This window comes from Scleropages formosus, chromosome 11 (genome assembly GCF_900964775.1).
Source record: "Scleropages formosus chromosome 11, fSclFor1.1, whole genome shotgun sequence".
Lineage (NCBI taxonomy): Eukaryota > Metazoa > Chordata > Actinopteri > Osteoglossiformes > Osteoglossidae > Scleropages > Scleropages formosus.
The window spans coordinates 873,705-892,490 of record NC_041816.1 but is presented as its reverse complement, the minus strand read 5'-3'; the positions used below and the strand labels follow the sequence as shown (position 1 = coordinate 892,490).

Here is an 18,786-nt window from a genome sequence, read left to right as displayed (position 1 = left end):
CAGTGCTGTTGAATTTCTTGAAAAAGCTGATAAAACAAGTCATGATTTTTTCAATGAAAACTTTTCCCACTGTGTGTGTAATATGAATTTCTAAGAACCCAAAAGGTGCAATACAAGGAATTATAATCAGTTTTTCATGTCACTCAGTACTTTGCCTGAAAGGGCCCCAAGTATTTCTTTTTTCTTAAAAACAATGCATTCTGCTTAAAAAACACATTTACGTGTCAAAAAAACAGCATAAAACGTTAAAGAAAAGTGGGAAATATTAAGTCCATTCATTGTAGGTTTGGCTGGAACTAATGAGGAAAACGGAGGAATTTTAACAACGTGAAAAACCTGTACGTTGTTGACGCTTAATCCGTGGGGGTTGGGGGGGTTCGGATGGAACAAATTCTCAGACTTAAAAATAAAGGGAACTAGATGGATCCCCCCCAGATGTCCTCACCTGCGACCAGTTGCCCACGGTCCAGTTCGAAGGGCAGAGCAGGTGCCTGTTGCAGGGAACGACCGAGTCGGGCCGGGGCATGTGCTGGCACTCGGAGGGATGCAGGGCTCTCTGCTCTTCCAGGCCGACGCTCTGGATACAAAGCACCGTTCTCTTGGCCAGTCCTGACTCCCCGCAGCTGGACGAGCACTTCTGCCACTCTCCCACCCACCATCTGGGCAAAAACGTCAGGAATCTTTAGTGACCCAACACCCCGATAAAAGTCAGCCTTCACAATAGCCCCCTTCAGAAGCAGGACAAAAAAATGGCTCTATTTGGCTTTGAACAGTTTCAAAGGACCTAGGAACTGTCGCTAAATCGGGCTCAAACCGCAGTAATCCAGCTTTCCGTCAGCCTGAATAAACCTTTGCCTGTAAAAATTCAGAATTCTTTGATGCATCTTACATACATCATGCATATTTTACCATTGTACAGTGAACTTGTGCCTCTTTTTCAGTCCGTCTCGGTTTAACTCACGTCGCCGGGCAGAGCTCTTCGTTACAGCTGGCCCGCTTGTCATCGGGGCGGGTCGCCGGGTCACAGTAGTGCTCCTCCACTATCCCAGAAGTCCTTTCCATGCAGTGAACGATCTGCCTCTGGACACCTGGAGGGAGCGTGCCATGGGACAAGCGTGGCTGTTAGCAGACAGCACGCACACACATGCAGGAATAGAGAAAGGGCACGTAAGCTTTGTGTATGCTGGCCACCTGGACAAGCGAAACACACCTGTGAGTAGAGGTGATCAGGTCAGACGCAGCACCTCGGGAGGTCTGGAATGCTGTTAATTACCTGACTTTTTATGTTATGAGGAGTGACGCCTTAGGGCTGGCAAACACCGACCTGTAGTCGCACCACATACTGACAAGACAAACGACCAGTTACTCAGGCCTGAGACATTGTCTCATTGTCAGGAGACAATCTGGCACTTTTCTCCCAGCAGCACTCTGTTGGTACCCGTCCGGGTTGCGGACCGATACACACGGTGTAGCAACTCATCTTACGTCCCCTGTTTTTATCTACTTAGGGTAACTGATGTAGCTAGACACACATATGGTAACAAAACCGAACATGTCACCGTGCACATGGAATTACGCATTGTTCCCTTGGTAAAGTCTGCTTTCTAATGGAAACGAGTTAATTGCTTTGCTCGAGGGAATGTGGATTGAAATGGAATTCAAAATTGGAATGCAGAAGGAAATTATGAGCTTCAGCGCTCAGAGCTGCGGGAGGCGAAGGTGCAGACACCGCAAGCCCTGCAGGACGAGCAGAGGATCTTCTTGTGCCTCCGATCACCATAATCCCCCAGAGATGCCCTCCTTTCTCTCCGAGAGTCTGATCCGCTCAAGTCAGCCTCTGAGGTGGCCCTTCTCTCGAGTGCCGCATCGTGTTGGGGCCTCGCGCCTCAACCGACCGTCCTGCGTGGGCGCTTTCCCAGAAACATTCAAACGGCCCGTGTCCCTCAGGGAAGGACGCCGAGACGGATGAGTGACTCCAGCGGCAGCAAGCAGGGAAGACGGAAGACGGCTGGACGGCGAGGCAGTCCGAGGGGAGGACGGATGGTGGGAAACCGCCCAGGGCCCTTGTCATCAATACTATAATTGCTCTTATTTTGAGGGACAGCGCGGCAATGGAGAAGGTCAGCAACCAAAGCTCCAAATTCCACAGAAGCACAAACAAACCAGCCAGACTGTACGGACACGTGTTAAAAAGTTTTCCATCCATGACGGCTGCACACTGACAGTAAACTGACAAAATATCGCCATGTCGTGCAGTAAAGTTTCCCTACTTAAAAAAAACCCAACAAATAACTGCCTCCTTTTTGACAGTGCTAGTTTAATGATTCGCTTCAAAAGCCGTGGGTCACTTTGACAAGTCGTATTTCTTATCTATAGGCAGCGGCACGCCGCTACGTTTCAAACGGCCGGTTCCGTTCAATGGCTTCTTTCACAGCGAGGCCCGCGAAGCAGAGAGGACTCCGCTCCTGCTGCCACTCGGTTCCAGCTCCCTTGCAGACATTCACGCTGAGCCAGAAGCGGAGCTCCGGTCCTGACTGTGGGAGGCATCTCATCAACCTCCCACAGAGAAATCCTAGGAATTCACTACTACAAGTGATCTCGGAAAACAGAGACGCTCGTTCTCCGCACCGCTGCGGAACACCGAGAGTCCCGGATGAAGTCAAAGTCACTCTGGAAACCACAGAAGTCAAACAGGCAGCTTTAGGAGGTATTGAAATGCTGACATTTCCCAGACAATGACAGCTGCAGTCTCTCTTGCAGCGGAAGCTTGATTCTAATTTGAAGGCAATATTGCAATATTTCCTTACCAGATGGCTCGCTTTTACGAAATGCGGCCAATTACAGCTGTTCGAACTAAGAGAGACTAAGTGCTCGTGGCTTTAAGAAAAATTCCTTTTACTAAAGTTGACAGCTTGAGAGTTCTGCAACCGTTTGAATGAGAATACAAATCTTAAGCAGCATCAGCTACGGTCTCTCCTAATGTGGCTTCAGCGCTCTTACTCTGCTTTAGAAAATATAACCATATGGAAAAACGGTATTTCCCAGCAGGATGTGGAAGAGTGTTACCTTGCTGTCTGGTGACAGAGCAGGGAAAAACCTACTAGCAGACAACACTTGAAGAGGCCCAATAGCCCATCCACGAAACACTTGTTTGTGCTGAACTAATTTTCAAAATAAAATATTAAATTAAAAATTAATATAAAATTACTGCAATAAAACATTATTTCATTGCCCAGCCAATACTTTCATCACCATTTTAAATAAACAACAAAATTTTAAATGAATGATCTCTAAAAAACAGGCCTACAAGCTTGATTTATGTTTCCAAATAATTCCAGGATTCATTTTTTATACTTAAATTATCCACCATAAGCCTATAATTCCCCTTAATTACATTCCAGAATAAGTTAGGTGCATGTAAAAAAAAGATGTTACTCAAAGACTGAAAGGGGTTATTCACTTATTTTTCAAAGCAGCAAAAAAATGCAACGATGGCCATAACACATTTTGATGAACTGCAGTAATAAATCTAAGTTTCCTTTCAAAGCTTCCATTTCAAAAGCAGAAAAATACAATTAGAATTTAGTGGCAAACTGGACTGATACCTCTTTGTCCAGCTTACACCTGTAAAATGCGACAAAAACTAACTGGAGTGAATGAACCATTTTCATTCAACTCTATACTAGTAGCGTGGGGTGCGGTGGCACAGTGGGTTTGGCTTGGCCCCACTCTCTGCCGGGTCTAGGGCTCGAGTCCTGCTTGGGGTGCCTTGTGATGGACTGGCGTCCCGTCCTGGGTGTGTCCCCTCCACCTCCAGCCGCGACCCCGCTTGGGAAAAGTGGCTTCAGCCCATGTGTTTATGTATATACTAGTGAAACTATAAGGAACATAATTTCCTGTTTAAATATGTTCACACTGTAAATGTTAAGATGTTAACTGTATATACAAGATCTTCACAATATTGTTTACATAAAAAGAAAAATGCTGATCATACACTAGAGCACAGGCAGACAGAAGCCCTTTATCTGCTGAGATAGAAAGTCATCCCGAAGGTGTTGAAGGGCAATTATTTCTGAGAAAAATTCACATTTACATCTATTCCCTCAACTGATACTTTTCTCTAAAGCAAGGTATAACGTTCAGTTACCTACATTTACTCATTTAGCACATGCTTTTCGCCAAAGCGACTTACAGTGTTATGATACTTACAATTATTTACCTATCTGGGTAATTTTACTGGAGTAATTTAGGGTAAGTACCTTGCTCAACAATACTACAGCTGGAGGTGGACCTGCGACAGTTGGACCCAAAGGCAGCAACTCTAACCACTAGGCCTTTAACACAGGCATAAGGCAAGAAAAACAAACATCAGACAAAGAAACAAAAAAGACAGTTCACTACCACCTATCATAATATAATGCTTTTATAGAGCTATAAGTATGTCTACCAGGAGGAACAAAAACTCCCAAATGAAAATCGAGGTAGGAAAAAAAAAAAACCTCTGGGGTTCCAAGGGCTGCCCTTCGCCCCGGGCGTTCTAGATTAAATAAGACTTCTAAGCCAGTTTAATAAGCAAGTAATAATGGTATTGCTGCTGTATGGTAGCCTGATCATCCAAGGTGACTTACAATGCTAGATACACTACTTATAATGAGTCACTCACCCATGTGTTAGTGAAACATGGTTTCTTCCTGTCACATGCATACTACTGTTTACACCGCTGGGTAATTTTTACTAGAGAAACTTAGGACCAATACCTTACACAAGGTTTTTACAGCAGCAGGCAGGAGTCAAACCCGTAACCTTCATACCCAAAAGCAGGCGCTTTAATCACTACGCTATCCCGAACTCACCATGTTGTTTACAAACACCTGGGGCAGAATTTGGTTTAATTATGAGTTACATCTGCTTATGTTTCCCTGTTCAGAAAATCTACATCAAGAACATCGGCGCTTTATCCATAAAAAGACATCTGTCAAAACTAATCAGGTGAACCGCGATCAGACCCTTTCCTCATCTGGGATAAGAATAACTCACTCAGCCTCATTCATTATCAGTTTCTCATTCACACTCATTCATTATCAGTAACCACTTGTCTACTAGTGCGAGGTAAGGTAAACCCTGGACAGGACATCAACCCATTTCAGTTGAGGACATGTTAGCCGTCATTTGTCATTGATGTGAATATGCATCATACGCAGTCAACCAAACGCTCTCCAATGCCCACGGATTTCAGACCCGACCCGAGCCAGCCGCCATCCACGGCCAGCTGAGTCCGGATCATTCTAATTCGTCGGTCAAGCCTCAATCATTTTATAAGTGTGAAGAAACGAACACTGAGCACAATCACATCCAATCAGGCAGATCTGCAAACAGGAAATGACAAACAGCAGCAGAGAGGCAGCTAAAATGAGCCGAACAAACAAAAGGTGAGGAGGGGAAGGCATGAGCGGCATAGCGAAGCAGTTCCAGATGCTCTCATTGTTTTGTTTGCCTTATTAAAGTCTTATCAAAGGCAGCTGCAATTAACACATGATTTATAATTAGCATAATGAATACAAAGTAGAAATGGCTTGATCATTCATTGATTTGATAAAAGGCAACTTGAAAAAGACTTCCACCACTAATATAGTGAAAGCCAAAGAGCTCAGAGAAAACAAAATTCATAATTTAAAGAAATATTTAACCAAATCACTTTCGCGCCGCACGGCTCCTGGAAACGTGTGGCGCTATAAATGACACAAAGCAGACGCAACATAACAACAGAAGTACCTGTCAGCATACAATTAAACCATATGAGGAACAGAAGTCCTTGAGGAAGCCATCAAGCTATTTGCTCTGAAGGTGCTCTGGAGGTGAACCGGTCCCCGGAAACGCTTCGAAAATTCTAAGCTCGGGTGCCTCTCCTGCTGTTGTTTTCTAATCTCCCTGCGAGCTGTATCCTCAGCTACCAGCCTGCTTTGCGCTCTAAGTCACGTTTGCCGTCACCGCGCCGTCAGCGAATACAGATAAGCAAACGTGCTGCCTGACGCTCCCGGTGGGGCAAGTCTCCATCTGCGCACTAAAAGCTTCAAAGGACAGCTTCTCATAAGTCCACTCTGCAGGATCCGGAGTTGGTAGAGTTGGGACTGGTCACCTGACATCAACCCCACCTTCCTGACCACCCCGCTGTCCACCACAGTGGCTCATACATCGCCCGGCTTCCTGCTACTGCACAAACCCTTACCTGCGTGCATTTACCTGGGATCTCCCAACTAGCACACCATTACTATTAATTCATTTAGCTGACACTCTTTTCTAAAGAGATGGGGATGCGGTGGCGCAGCGGTGCAGCGGGTTGGACCGGGTCCCGCTCTCCGGTGGGTCTGGGGTTTGATTCCTGCTTGGGGTGCCTTGCGGCAGACTGGCGTCCCGTCCTGGGTGTGTCCCCTCCTGGGTGTGTCTCCTCCCCCTCCAGCCTTTTGCCCTGTGTTGCCGGGTTAGGGGCTTCCCGCGACCCCATACGGAAGAAGTGGTTCAGACAACCTGTGTGTGTCTTTTCTAAATCTTGGGGTTGTTTACTAAGCTGCTTACAATTATTTATCCATTTTTACAAGAGTAACTTTCAATAGAGGGGGTCTGGGTAAGTACAGCACCTTGAGCTAGGATACTCCTACAGGACATGGGATTGGAAGCCAGGCCTTCCTCGCCCACTGAATATAACCACCACGGTGCCTGCTTCTTACAATATTTATTCATTTAGACAGCAGAGTAATTGTTACTGTGTCCGTTAAGGGAAAGTACCTCGATTAATGGGATTCAAACCTGGATCCTTTGACTGTAAGGTGACAGCTCAAACCACTACAGGTTTATGTAGGCTTACCTGCTATGCGCTACACCGCAAAGTATGAGCTTCCCCTTTCAACAGAGTTTAGAGTGCATTTTGTGGACCCTTCAGTCGTAAAGGAAACCTTATTTTAAATCTAAACAATTTTTGGTAAGCCCCTTATATGGAATGACTAGCTGGAGTCAGAGCCACGAGTGAGCTATTGTCAGGATAACATTAGAACTTGTTTTGCAATCTTTCTTTCACTCACTCACTCACAATGAACATCAAGCTATATTACATACAGCCCTGTTATCATGAAAATGGGAATAAATAGGTGATGGTAATGAACACCGAGTATGTGCCAACCAGCGGAAAGTGGATGACAAGCCCAATGTCTCCGTTTTAGAAGCAGGTTTTCTTGCTGAAAGGGGACGTGAGTTGAGCAGCAGCATGCGTGCGCTGGCTCGCAGCCAACACGAGAGGTCCTTCGATGGCCACCGACTCTCAGTGCTACTGCCTCCTCCTGCACGTCCGTCATGGACCGCACCGCTTCCTCCGCAGTCGCCGGAATCTGGCCCCGGGGCCAGGCTGCCCAGGCTGCGTAGCTCCGCAAGTGTCGACAAACCCCACTTTTAAGTGGATTCAAGTGGTGAAACAACTGGCTTCAGCCGCCGGCAAATCAAGGCATGAATTCTCAAATGGGGAGGTTTCTACGCTTTCCTGTTTCAAAACACCTTTTTGTTCAAGGCTGCCAAGAGTCAATCCTCTCCATGCTTCAAAGCCATACATATTAACACATCCCCAGGTGCACTGCTACACAGGACAATTGTCCAAAAGATGCATTGTCTGTCTGCATTAGACACACTGCAACCTCATGTGATTCATTTCAAATCCCCCTAAATTACTGTCAAATCCTCAACAAATTTTACCTTTTAGTCTTCTGAGGAGATCAGCAGGTTTCCTCAAATCGCCATCTTAATTAATTATCTGAAATATATGTGGACCAGAATGCTGGCCCGCCAATTACTTGCTGTTGACGTTTTAACTTGACACCTCTTTGAAAAAACTTTCATCAACTTAATTCATTTCAACATTGTGAAGCTTTCTGTAGCAGAAAACAACAGTTTCCTGGTTAGTTCTGCGTTCTGCACCTTGCCGCTACCCACATAAGCCATTGCCACATCTAACAGCGCATCGATTAACTAAAAACCATGTATAAATCACACAATTTAGCATAATTTAGTGGATCAAGCAAAATTAAATTTGAGAAGTTGTAGTGTCTCTAATGCCTAATTTGTTCAAATCATTTCCACTGAGAGTTATAGAGGATCATTGCATGAGGTCACAGGAGGTCACTCAGAGCTGCACTCACACATCGCTGTGTTTTTAAGCTTCCATATGCAATCATTTTGCTAACATTGCTAAGAGTAGAAAGAAAGCATAGCATAAGCTTGGCAAAGCTTCGTGCATACTAACGCACCGTAAGAAAAACTCGAGCGAAAAGATGAAAGAGTAAATGCAAACTGACGGGCCGGAGAAATCATTATGGACAAGCATTTCCTCGGTTAAGGTCTTGCAGCGGAGAGTTGAGGGGGATCAAAGAGAGCATCTCTCAGAATCCTCTTCAACACACCAGATAGAACCTGTGCTCGAAATAATGCCTCAGCAAGGCCTCCATCTTGAGCCACACACCATTATAAAATAAAAGCAGTATTAAATGCATCATAACAATAATAGAAGTGTCACACGACTGCATGTTGATTAATTTTATCATTTTCTCGTACAGAGATAGAAACCCTGTAATGTGCACAGTTCCCTGTTTTTACTATCCAAATCAAAAAAGAAGGCAATATTTCTTTTGACAGGAGCGAAATTACCCATTAAACATTTGTGTTTAAAAAAAGTAACTTTCTTGTCTACGTTTACAGCAGGGAAAGGCTTCTTTCAATCATACATATTCCAAGGAACTCTTAACATATGCACCAACTTCGCAAATGTCTTTACTTATCTAAAATAAACATCAAGCAAAAACAATTTCACAATTTAAATTAAAAAGTGCTCTTTATAAATGTATGCACTTTCCTTTATAAGCACATACTTGTGATCAAAATGATTACAAAAGAATCGTAAATATTCTTAAAGCTCATCTGAATATTAAAGAAACTTTAGCCGCTCATAATGGTGTTCAAAACTTGAACGGAATATTTAGATTCCATTTTGACAAACGGCCCAACTTAAAAACAGCCTTTGCCTGTTGGACATAATGAAACTGCCGAAGAATGTGCTCACACTTTTCTTCTTTGTCTGGTCTCAATGCACAAAAGAGTAAGAAGGTGGTTAAAGGGTGGCACAGTGAGTAGTGCTGTTGTCTCCCAGCACCTGGGTGGTGCGAGAGGACGTGGGTTCGATCCCCACTCAGTCTGTGGGGAGTTTGCATGTTCTCCCCATGTCTGTGTGGGTTTCCTCTGGGTGCTCTGGTTTCCTCCCACACTCCAAAGACATGCTATTCAGGTTCCCCAAAGTGTGTGAGTAACACAGAAAGAGAGTGTGTGTTTCACTGATGCATGGATGAGTAGTTCCTTGTAAGTAGTGTATCTATCGGTGTAAGTCACCACGGTGAATAAGGTGTGTGGGCTGGTAACATTACATAGAGTTCATTGGAAGTTGCTTTGGAGAAAAGCATCTGCTAAGTGGATAAATGCAAATGCAAATGTGAAGACATAGACATCAAACCAGAAGGTTGCTGCTTCAAGCCTCAGCAAGGTGCCAACACAAGGAACCTTGAGAAAAATGCTGAACCTGAATGTCTCCACCAAAAACCAAAAAAAGCTGTTTAAGCAAGGGAAAAGATTAAGATGATGGATAAAAGGATCATCTAAAACTTATTAATGATTAAAAAATAAAAAAAATCTCAACAATACTCAATCCTTGTCCTCATAGCCACTTGTCCAGTGCAGGGTCATGGTGGTCTGGAGCTTATCCAAGAAGCATTGGGCAGGATAAACCCAATGGCAGTCCATTGCAGGGTAGCTGTGCACACGCACGCAAACAACTCCACACTTCAGAGTCACCTGAAACATATCTGTGGACCGGAGCATGTGGAGGAAACATACATGAACATGAGGAGAACATGCAAACTCCGCACTGATGGAGCGGGGATTAAACCTACATCTAAATTGCACAACCCAGGTGCTTTGAGGCAGCAATACTCCCTGCTACATCCTCATGCTGCTCATCTCAACAATATTTCTGTGAAATTTGTCATGTTCTCACACACACACACACACACACACACAGTCTGAAACCGTTTGTCACAAGTGGGCTCGCGGCAAACCGGAGCCTAACCCGGCAACACAGGGCGCAAGGCCGGAGGGGGAGGGGACACACCCAGGACGGGATGCCAGTCTGTCACAAGGCACCCCAGGCGGGACTCAAACCCCAGACCCACCGGAGAGCCAAACCCGCTGCACCACCGCACCCCCACTGTCATGTTTAAAACACGTATATTGATTGTTTCACTAACTCTGGGCAGAATGTCCACGCACAACTTATATGCACTAAGTGGGACTGAAGGTAAGTGAAAATGGTGAGGGACTGGGTTGTTCGCACACTGTTTCACACCAATTATGACCAACACTTGAGAAGGTGAGCGGTATCTTACCTGTGCCACAGGTAGCACTACAATCTGTCCAGGAGCCGTACCGCCACTGGAACTCTGGCACCGTGTCATTGTCAGATTCTACGAGGTTCTCTCGGCTGATGGTGTACTCGTAGCGCACCCCTGGGTTCGTCTCCTGGAAAAGCAGCTGCACAAAGCCAAGAAAAAAAAAAAAAAGGACAGATGCACAAACCCGTGAAAAGCAAAAAAATAGCGGCGCACCTAACAAATAAGAGGTCGAGACATTAGAACTGAGAGACTGAGGCAGAAACACATTTTCTGCCCTGTGCGTATCAACCGGCAGCCACAAGCACAGGAGCGGCAGGCGGACTTCATCACCGTGACGAGGAACGCTAGGGTTCAGGTGTTCCCAAGTTTCCGTGAATTCTATCTGCGCTCGGCGGCTCATCTACCACACGCTTGTCCCCGCGAGCAACATTTCACCCACTGAATGCACTGGCTTCAGCAGGTGTTTACTCGGTATCCAAAGGGGAGCACAGCATCAACCTTTATAAATCAGTGCTTCATCTGGCTTTGCAAACAGTGTTATCTGTTCAAATTTATTTATCTGCAAGTGGCTCCCTGATCAATTTACGCGTCCTCCGTGTCCACGGCGCAGTCGTGAGCAGAGTAAAAGGTCACATTTCATTATGACAATCTTAGGTGTCATACGCACAAACTTAATTGGGAGCGAGAGTTTGTTACTCAAAAAGCGAAGTACGAAACGGAGCGGACGAGGAGCTCGTCGTCAGTTCTTCGTGCAGCTACATGTGTAATGTACGTGGGCTAAAACCACGGTACCGGACAGACTGCTCTGAAAATGACATGTCTGCATCTGCAGCCCCTTATCTGTTGTTGATGCACTTTGGTTTACTCTGAGCTGTACCTAGCTTCTGAGAAAAGGCTCTGCTAAATGAATAAAAGTAAACAAATGTAATGTAAATGTCAGCAACCCAGACAGCTCCTTAGGGAGGGAGGAAACTATTGGGTTTTTTGGACAGGAACAGGGAATCACAGTGGACTGTCTCTCTTTCACCTTAGCAGACTGCACAGTGAGGAGGCAGACAGTCCCTGCCTTTGGTGAGGCACGATGCCTCGTGCACGTGCCCGGATATTCGAGGCCCCTGCCATGAGTATTTAGGACAGAGTGAAAACAAGAAGGTCCAGTAAAGAAGAGGACCAGGGTGTTGGGTCTCACCTGGGGCTCCTTGATCTCTGTTGTCACTCCACACGTCACGTAAAATTAATCCATACAAGCATAACATGAAAGTATGATTATATGTCATTTAAAAAAAACAGTGCAAGTTGTATGTTTACCTTGAAGCAGAGAAAACAAATGCACCACCTTGGAGCTGGAGGTATTACACGGAGGCTGAGGATGATGGCAGCGCTTCTCTGATGAGCTCAAAACTTGTAGATGTAAAAAGTGTACGATCATCTACAGCTTGTTCACTCTTTTGACCGACTGAAAGGCATCACTTACAAATAAGTATCTGTTGGTGGAACGGTTCACACTTTGGCATGCGATTTCAATTGGTACGGTAGCTCTTCTTATGAAAAGAAAGTATTTCTCAGAAAAGTTTGCATTGGTAAAAATTTGTTACTTGAAAGTTTGTAAGTCAGGGATGAACTGTACAAAAATAATGAAATGGGTTAAACGTTATATTTGACCACCCACATACAGTATATACACACACACACACACAGACACACACACACACACACACATTTTCAGAACCGCTTGTCCCGTAGGGGGTCACAGGGAACCGGAGCCTACCCGGCAACACAGGACGTAGGGCCGGAGGGGGAGGGGACACACCCAGGACGGGACGCCAGTCCGTCGCAAGACACCCCAAGCGGGACTCGAACCCCAGACCCACCGGAGAGCAGGACTGTGGTCCAACCCACTGCGCCACTGCGCCACCACGCCCCCCTACCCCATACAGTATATATACTGTATATATTTATTAATTCATACATGTGCTTCACTATCTTTTTCTTCTTAAAACTCAAAGCTGCTTTTCCAACATTTTCCCTGACTCAAACCAATTTGTCTCGAACAAACCTAAGCTGTTAGCAACCATGAAATCTGAACAGACAAAATGCAATACCTTGCATGAATTGCCAATTTCACCAACTACTGCTAGGGAGGAGAAAGATCTACTGGTACGGCGTTGGGCTAGAAGGATTACAACTAATTCAGCCGGTTACTTTACACGAGTTCATGTGTATCTGATTAAGACGTGTGTGTAACTGCCAGTTAAAGGCTATAAAAGCTGATATTAAAGCGAGCGTACTCTGCAAAAATAAAAAGAAATATGAAGTGAGAGAGGAGATGGCATGTTGTCAGCTCTGTGACCTGCGTGACTACGCTTCTGTATTTTGCGCTGCTGAGATGTCGTTCCAGAGTACAACAAACATCCACATTTAATGATGCCCAGCTGGCTCTGATCGGGAGAATCCAGGATGGAGATAAAAGAGGCCCAGCTGGGGAAAGGCTGGAGAAGAAGGAAGCTTGGCGGGATTTATAGGGGCATTGATATGGCTGTTTCTTCACATGCTCATGCCTTGGTTTAGGAAAGGGTTACTGAGGTCCTGACCCGAAAGTCCTAGCTCTTGTCCCTTTCGCTTTGGCCGCCCAAAAAACATAAGCATCATGTTAAGTCATTATTTAGATGCATACTTCATGCCTTGCTGTATGAAGCTGCTGCTGCAAAGATAAGAAAGAGTGCCAAGACCCTGCTATACTTAAGTGCTCTTTGACTCATAGCAACGTGCCGTGGCGTACGCTGACGTTTCTCCCCGGAATAGAGAGGTGCGTCATAATTTTATCCCCCGTGATGTCAAAAATGTGACCAACTACCCTGGAATAAGTCTTCCCTTACGTGCACAACACCGCTTTCAGAACTGAGGCCCTGTCTAATAACGTTATTATTGCTGCTTCCTGGCCGCAAACATGCTGCTGTCGACAGGATCTACGGCAGGGGAATGAGCCCTTGGGAAGATTTCCTAAGAAAGAGAAGATTTCCTGGCTGCTTCACACCGCGAGCCGGAGCCAGTGAGAATTAGGAGAAGATGCTGGTGATGAAAAACATCCAGGGCAATACAGGTGGCTCTCAGCTGTCTTGTACAAGGTCTTTAATGGGACAAACTGAAGCATTATCCGGTAAGATCAGTCCTTAATCCTTGTCTTCAGCGTTACAGTTGTCACGTTCAGTGTGTAGCCCGATTATCTGAGGATAATCAGATTGTGAGGATCAGCGTAAAAGCTTCCAAGATTCGGGCAGCAAACTGACACAACCATGGCTTTATACATCAAGTAAGCTTAACCAGCTCTTTCAATACACCATATCATCTTTTGGCTTTTAAAGATATTATTCTGGATAGCGTTCTCAGGTTAGAGTCAACTTGCTAAAGCGAGATGTTCTGATAGAGAATATCAGGACAACCGTGAGCTCCTGTCTTGTCTGTGGGTGCGCGCAGAGTGGGAGGTGTGCAGCGGCAGTGGGACAGGGTGTGGATTTACCGAGACAGTCCACACACACTCCTCACATCTGACATTGCAAGTTCCTGCAGTGAAAGCCAAGGGCAAACAGAGGAATTTGGAAGAGGAATTACACTATAATTTGGCTGGCGTCGAACTGGAATTCTGCAACATGCGTAGAAAATAGTGTGTTGCTTTTAAGGGTTTTGCCTTTAAAAGGCCGACAAATTAATCAGCAAAATTAAATCAAAGACTCACTCGTAGCGCAAGTGCATAGAGAGTGGTGACTGTGGTTAGGTGTAGTGTTCAGTGTATTTACTTGTTTTTACGTTAAATGAGTGGAAAAGGGATCCCTTTAATATTTGCTTGTTTAGCCTTAGAAACAAGGAGTAAGCTTTTTTGTTAAGTCCTACAGAGATTATTTTGTTAGGATTCTTTCTTATGTTAAAGCTTTTTTAGAAGCCTAACCTAAATATACTTGTACAACTATCTACTTTGGGAGACTCACGAAGAATCACTAGTTGATGACTTTGCTACGAGACAAAGACATACAGACAGTCCCACTGGTGCACAATTAAAAAGCCCTAGCAGAATTAATAATGCTTGAAGTTGAGCTCCAGTTCAAAAATGCTCGTGTCTCCACCACCGAGATGAAGTTCAATTAATATGACAGTCTATTATTACATGTGGTGACAGCTTTGAAATTTTTCAGCCTTTCCCTTCTCATACTAAATATTAGCTCAGCTCATGTATGATTCCCTTTCTCCATCAACTCCCACAGCTTAGAACTGCAGAGGGAACCATTAGCATAGAGCCAGCATTCATCTCTCTGTCTACTGCTACAGCAAACACCCCCACACTCCCACCCCTACTGTGGGATCCATGCCAAAGGGCAACGAATCAGCTCCGTGGGAAGAGGTCCTCCATCCCCTTCTCTCCTGTCACCCTGATAACCCTACACCATTAGTGAATCCAAACATGACTTTCATGTGGTTTGCCACACAGGGTGCTGGATTTAATTTAAGAAAATGACAACACTTCTCATATATTATCAAAATTGATAATAAGAGAGTATGTCAAAGCTTCTCTATTGTTCTCTGTCCAAACAGACATAAATCTTAAACAATCAAAATAAGGTGTGAAATATAAGCTTCTGTCAGTTCTTTTGAAGCTTTTGCCACCCTTTATCTGTTTTATTCCCCAGCATGTGAGAGACTGTTCATTCCAGATGCTTCTGCCACATTTGCTATTGTCTGTCCAGAAATGCAAACATGTAAGTTCACCGTGGAAAAAATGATGTGAACAATTGAGATTAAGGGAGAATGGAACCGCACATCGTGGTCCAGAGTAATTTTAACTCAAAACCCATGTTATGAAGCCTTCCAGAAGCTGTACATCATCCCCCCTACCTGTATCCACACAGGCTCAAGGGTAGGCCCCGGAGAGGTGAGGTTCTCCAGGTGGCCCGTCCGCTCGTAGGTGAACACTGTCCCCGCAGCCTTGTAGTCCCCATTCCACTGGATGGTCCAGCCTCCATTCAGAAAGTACTTGTTGGGGTCGCTGCTCCGCAGGGCCAGGAAGTTCCCAGCCTCGGCCACCTCCTCGATGCGGATGTCCCTCGCTCCCTCCGGAATTAATCCAATATCCACATAGCCTGGGAGAGGGGAGGCAGCTCAGAGTAACATGTGTAGACTACTACTGCAATTTCTTCCCTCGGTTCCCAGAAACGCACTATCCTCTGTTCCCCTTCCCTGATCTCCATTACTTTCCTGCCAAGATTCATACCTAGTCCCTCGGTCTCCTCAAAGGTCTTTTTCACCGTCTCGCAGGTCGAGCCATTGCCGTGACACACCCCACAGCGATCCTCCACCGCATTGGAATCAATCTTATAATCGCACCCCACACTCTGCAATAACAGGATCAACACAAAAGAAAATGTTCACAGATGTCTCCATAAGGGCTGTTGTAAAACAGTCAAATAATACACAAGAGCAAAAGATAATAACTGTACTATACTGAGTAATAAAACTGTATCCAGTGTTGCTTACCATTTTGTGTGTGTGTGTGTGTGTGTGGTACACGGGCAAGAGCACAGCTAAGAAACCAACAAGAGGTGGCAATCAATGGGGACCCACCATCATCCAAAGACAACTGATCACACTGGGGAAAACCAGATAACTCTAAAGAAGCTAAAATTGGACTTGAGAACACACTGAAGTAACGTCAAAAATACAATTACAGTTGACCTTTATAAAAAAAAAAAAAAAAAAAAAATTAGCCTTCACGAAAATCAGGAATGTAACATAAACCATAACACGAGGACCACATTTATAAGCTGCAAGGCTGCGTACATTAATATAGACTCTCAATGACACATTTGCCCCAATGCATCTGAATTCTGATGTCATACTGAATTTCCCTTATCGGTTATTCCTGGTATGTAAGAGCGACCTTATGCAGAGTAACACTGAAGTGATTTAAATGAAAATGCAAATGAAAAGGAAGAAGAAAGAACCACAATATAAATATTTAAGTCATCTTGAGACAGACTAAATATTTAACTATTTTCAGCTAATTTAAAAACCTACTTTAAGTCAACAAACATTTATATAAAACAGCACAACACAGGCTACAGTAACATTTTGCTTCATCCTCATGCAAATCCCCCAAAGTCTTAATTTAGAGAGAGAGAGGGGGGAACCTAAAGGCTATCGTTCAGTATGTGAATTTTCAGAATAGCACCAGACACAAAGTGTTCTAGGCAAAAAATTTGTGAAGCCAAAAGGCACCTTAAAGCCATCTAGTTATTCAGTAATAAGACGAGACCCAGACACACCAAAATATTCAACACTTGGAGAAGCAGCCTATCGTGTTTGTCTGACTGAGCAGTGTAACAGCTATCACAAGGGTGGCTCAGGGGGTAGCGTATGAAAGGCGTGTGCGAGAACGCAATGGTGAACCACCTCCGTACCCTCCCTTACCAAGAACGCCACACAAAGTGTTGCTATGAGCTGAATCTGACTTGATGGCACCGATCCTTACGCCAGGCAATACTAAATATTAATAACAACGTTGACAACAAAAGCAAGTAAAATTTAAAAAACATATGGCAGGTTCATCAATTTTATTGTATTTAAAAAATAGTTTGACTGACTGCCAGGAACTTGAGGAGGGAATCCAGCCATCTGGCTGACCTCAAGTTCACCATCTTATGCAGTAGACCGACTGTACTCTTCGCTGTCGTTATTCCTTCATCGTCGATGGCGAAAGGTGGTGTGTTCATTACTGCTACCTTACAAATGCCATTGATGCATATGTCACGGCTGGAAGTGCCCTCGTAGCACTGGGTCCCATCAATCACGGCATCCAGCATTTTCTCCGAGAAGTGCTCGTTCAGTGGTCGGCAGTGCAGCTCACACGGGTTCACTGGCAGAAACATGACAAAGGTGTGACTAAAAAAATGCCTCCAATTATGCAGTAATATTTCTTTCATAACCTCCCAGGCTGTTCACATTCTGTTGGCCATGGACATTAGTTATAACTAGAACATAAACTGTCCTCTTCCAGGAACACTAACGGTTCCTGTTCATTTGCAGCTCCGGCTTAAGAATATTCCTTCGTAGGTTTGTGGAATAAAAATGCGGTGGGAACTCTGTGGGGACCAAGTACTGCGGAAATAAAAAAAATACATAATGCGAATCCCTGACATTGTGGGGGGGAAAACATCACAAGGGAAAAAAAAAAAAAGGCAGCGTCAAGGAATGGCTCAGCATTCATGGGACAAATTAATGGTGTGTACTGTTCGGAGCGTGCTGTTCACCTCTGTTGTTGACTTGCACCCATTTGTAGAATTTGCCCTTGTAAGGCATCGTGTTGAAACGGCTGCACTGGACAAGTCGGAACGGGGGCTCGTCCGAAGGGCACGGGGCGTTGTTGCAAATGCGGTACCTGCGGCGCTCCCCCAGGCAGTACTTCCCACCGTGCACGGGGCTGAATGACAGAGGAAAAACAGCACTCTGACACGTTCCCTCTGTCGCGAGGGGGCCGAAGCCGGCAGGCCGAGGACAACTGTGAAATGGGAATGTAATGAAACCCTCGCAGACAGCTGCAAGTAGCAGGACGATCGGCCGGCTGAGACAAATCCCGGCCTTTACGCATTTAACACCGCGTATAAGGATTTTCGTAACGGGGCGACTTCCAATGGGAAAGGAAGAGGTTTCGCTGTAGAAAATACAGTATTGAGTTATGAAATATTTTTCCTGCCCAGATGTTGCTTCCTGATGTTCCGCACATGGGGAGCTCAGCAAGGTCAGCCATCAGGGTTTACTGATTACTGCAATCAGGGGCAGATTGCGGGTTGTTAGCACTGCGGTGTCTGCGGGGAAACCTGCAGCATGTCAGTCAGAAGTTACAGAGAAACACAGCACCCCCCACCCCTCTGGCTAATTACTGAGCCGGATCGTAATGTTTCAGCTGGAGGATGCTTTCACAAGACCGGCGGGCTTGCTCTGCGATTATCGCTCAATGTTCCGAACAAACCTGGCAAGCAGCCTTTTTGTTTTTCGCGTCAGTGTCACCGCACTTGTGCTGAACGCTAAACCAGTCTGTGGTAAGAATGCTGAAATTATAGCAGCAAAAGAAAAGAATTTTACGAACAAAGAGGATGAAAAATTTTGAGGACTGATAGATGCTGGCATGGTAATCGTTCCTCCAGTGTCCCATGGACCACACACACACACACACACACACACACACACACACAAATGCAACGGTATGCAAGCTAATTCAATGGGCTTTAATTCCATATATACAAAATGCAGGAGATTCTGTGCCCTA

The 18,786-nt window shown here is 45.1% G+C and overlaps 1 protein-coding gene across 1 annotated transcript in view; it reads right to left on the bottom strand.

Moving 5' to 3' along the window:
* adamts7 (a disintegrin-like and metallopeptidase (reprolysin type) with thrombospondin type 1 motif, 7) overlaps nucleotides 1-18,786 on the bottom strand; it is a 60,234-nt gene that overhangs the window by 16,496 nt on the left and 24,952 nt on the right. Inside the window, exons 12-18 of the mRNA XM_018752369.2 lie at nucleotides 17,771-17,940; nucleotides 17,243-17,376; nucleotides 15,736-15,856; nucleotides 15,360-15,604; nucleotides 10,470-10,614; nucleotides 962-1,088; nucleotides 446-659 (exon numbers count right to left, since the gene is read on the bottom strand). Coding sequence (XP_018607885.2) covers nucleotides 446-659; nucleotides 962-1,088; nucleotides 10,470-10,614; nucleotides 15,360-15,604; nucleotides 15,736-15,856; nucleotides 17,243-17,376; nucleotides 17,771-17,940 — 1,156 coding nt within the window. The remainder of the gene's footprint in view (nucleotides 1-445; nucleotides 660-961; nucleotides 1,089-10,469; nucleotides 10,615-15,359; nucleotides 15,605-15,735; nucleotides 15,857-17,242; nucleotides 17,377-17,770; nucleotides 17,941-18,786) is intronic.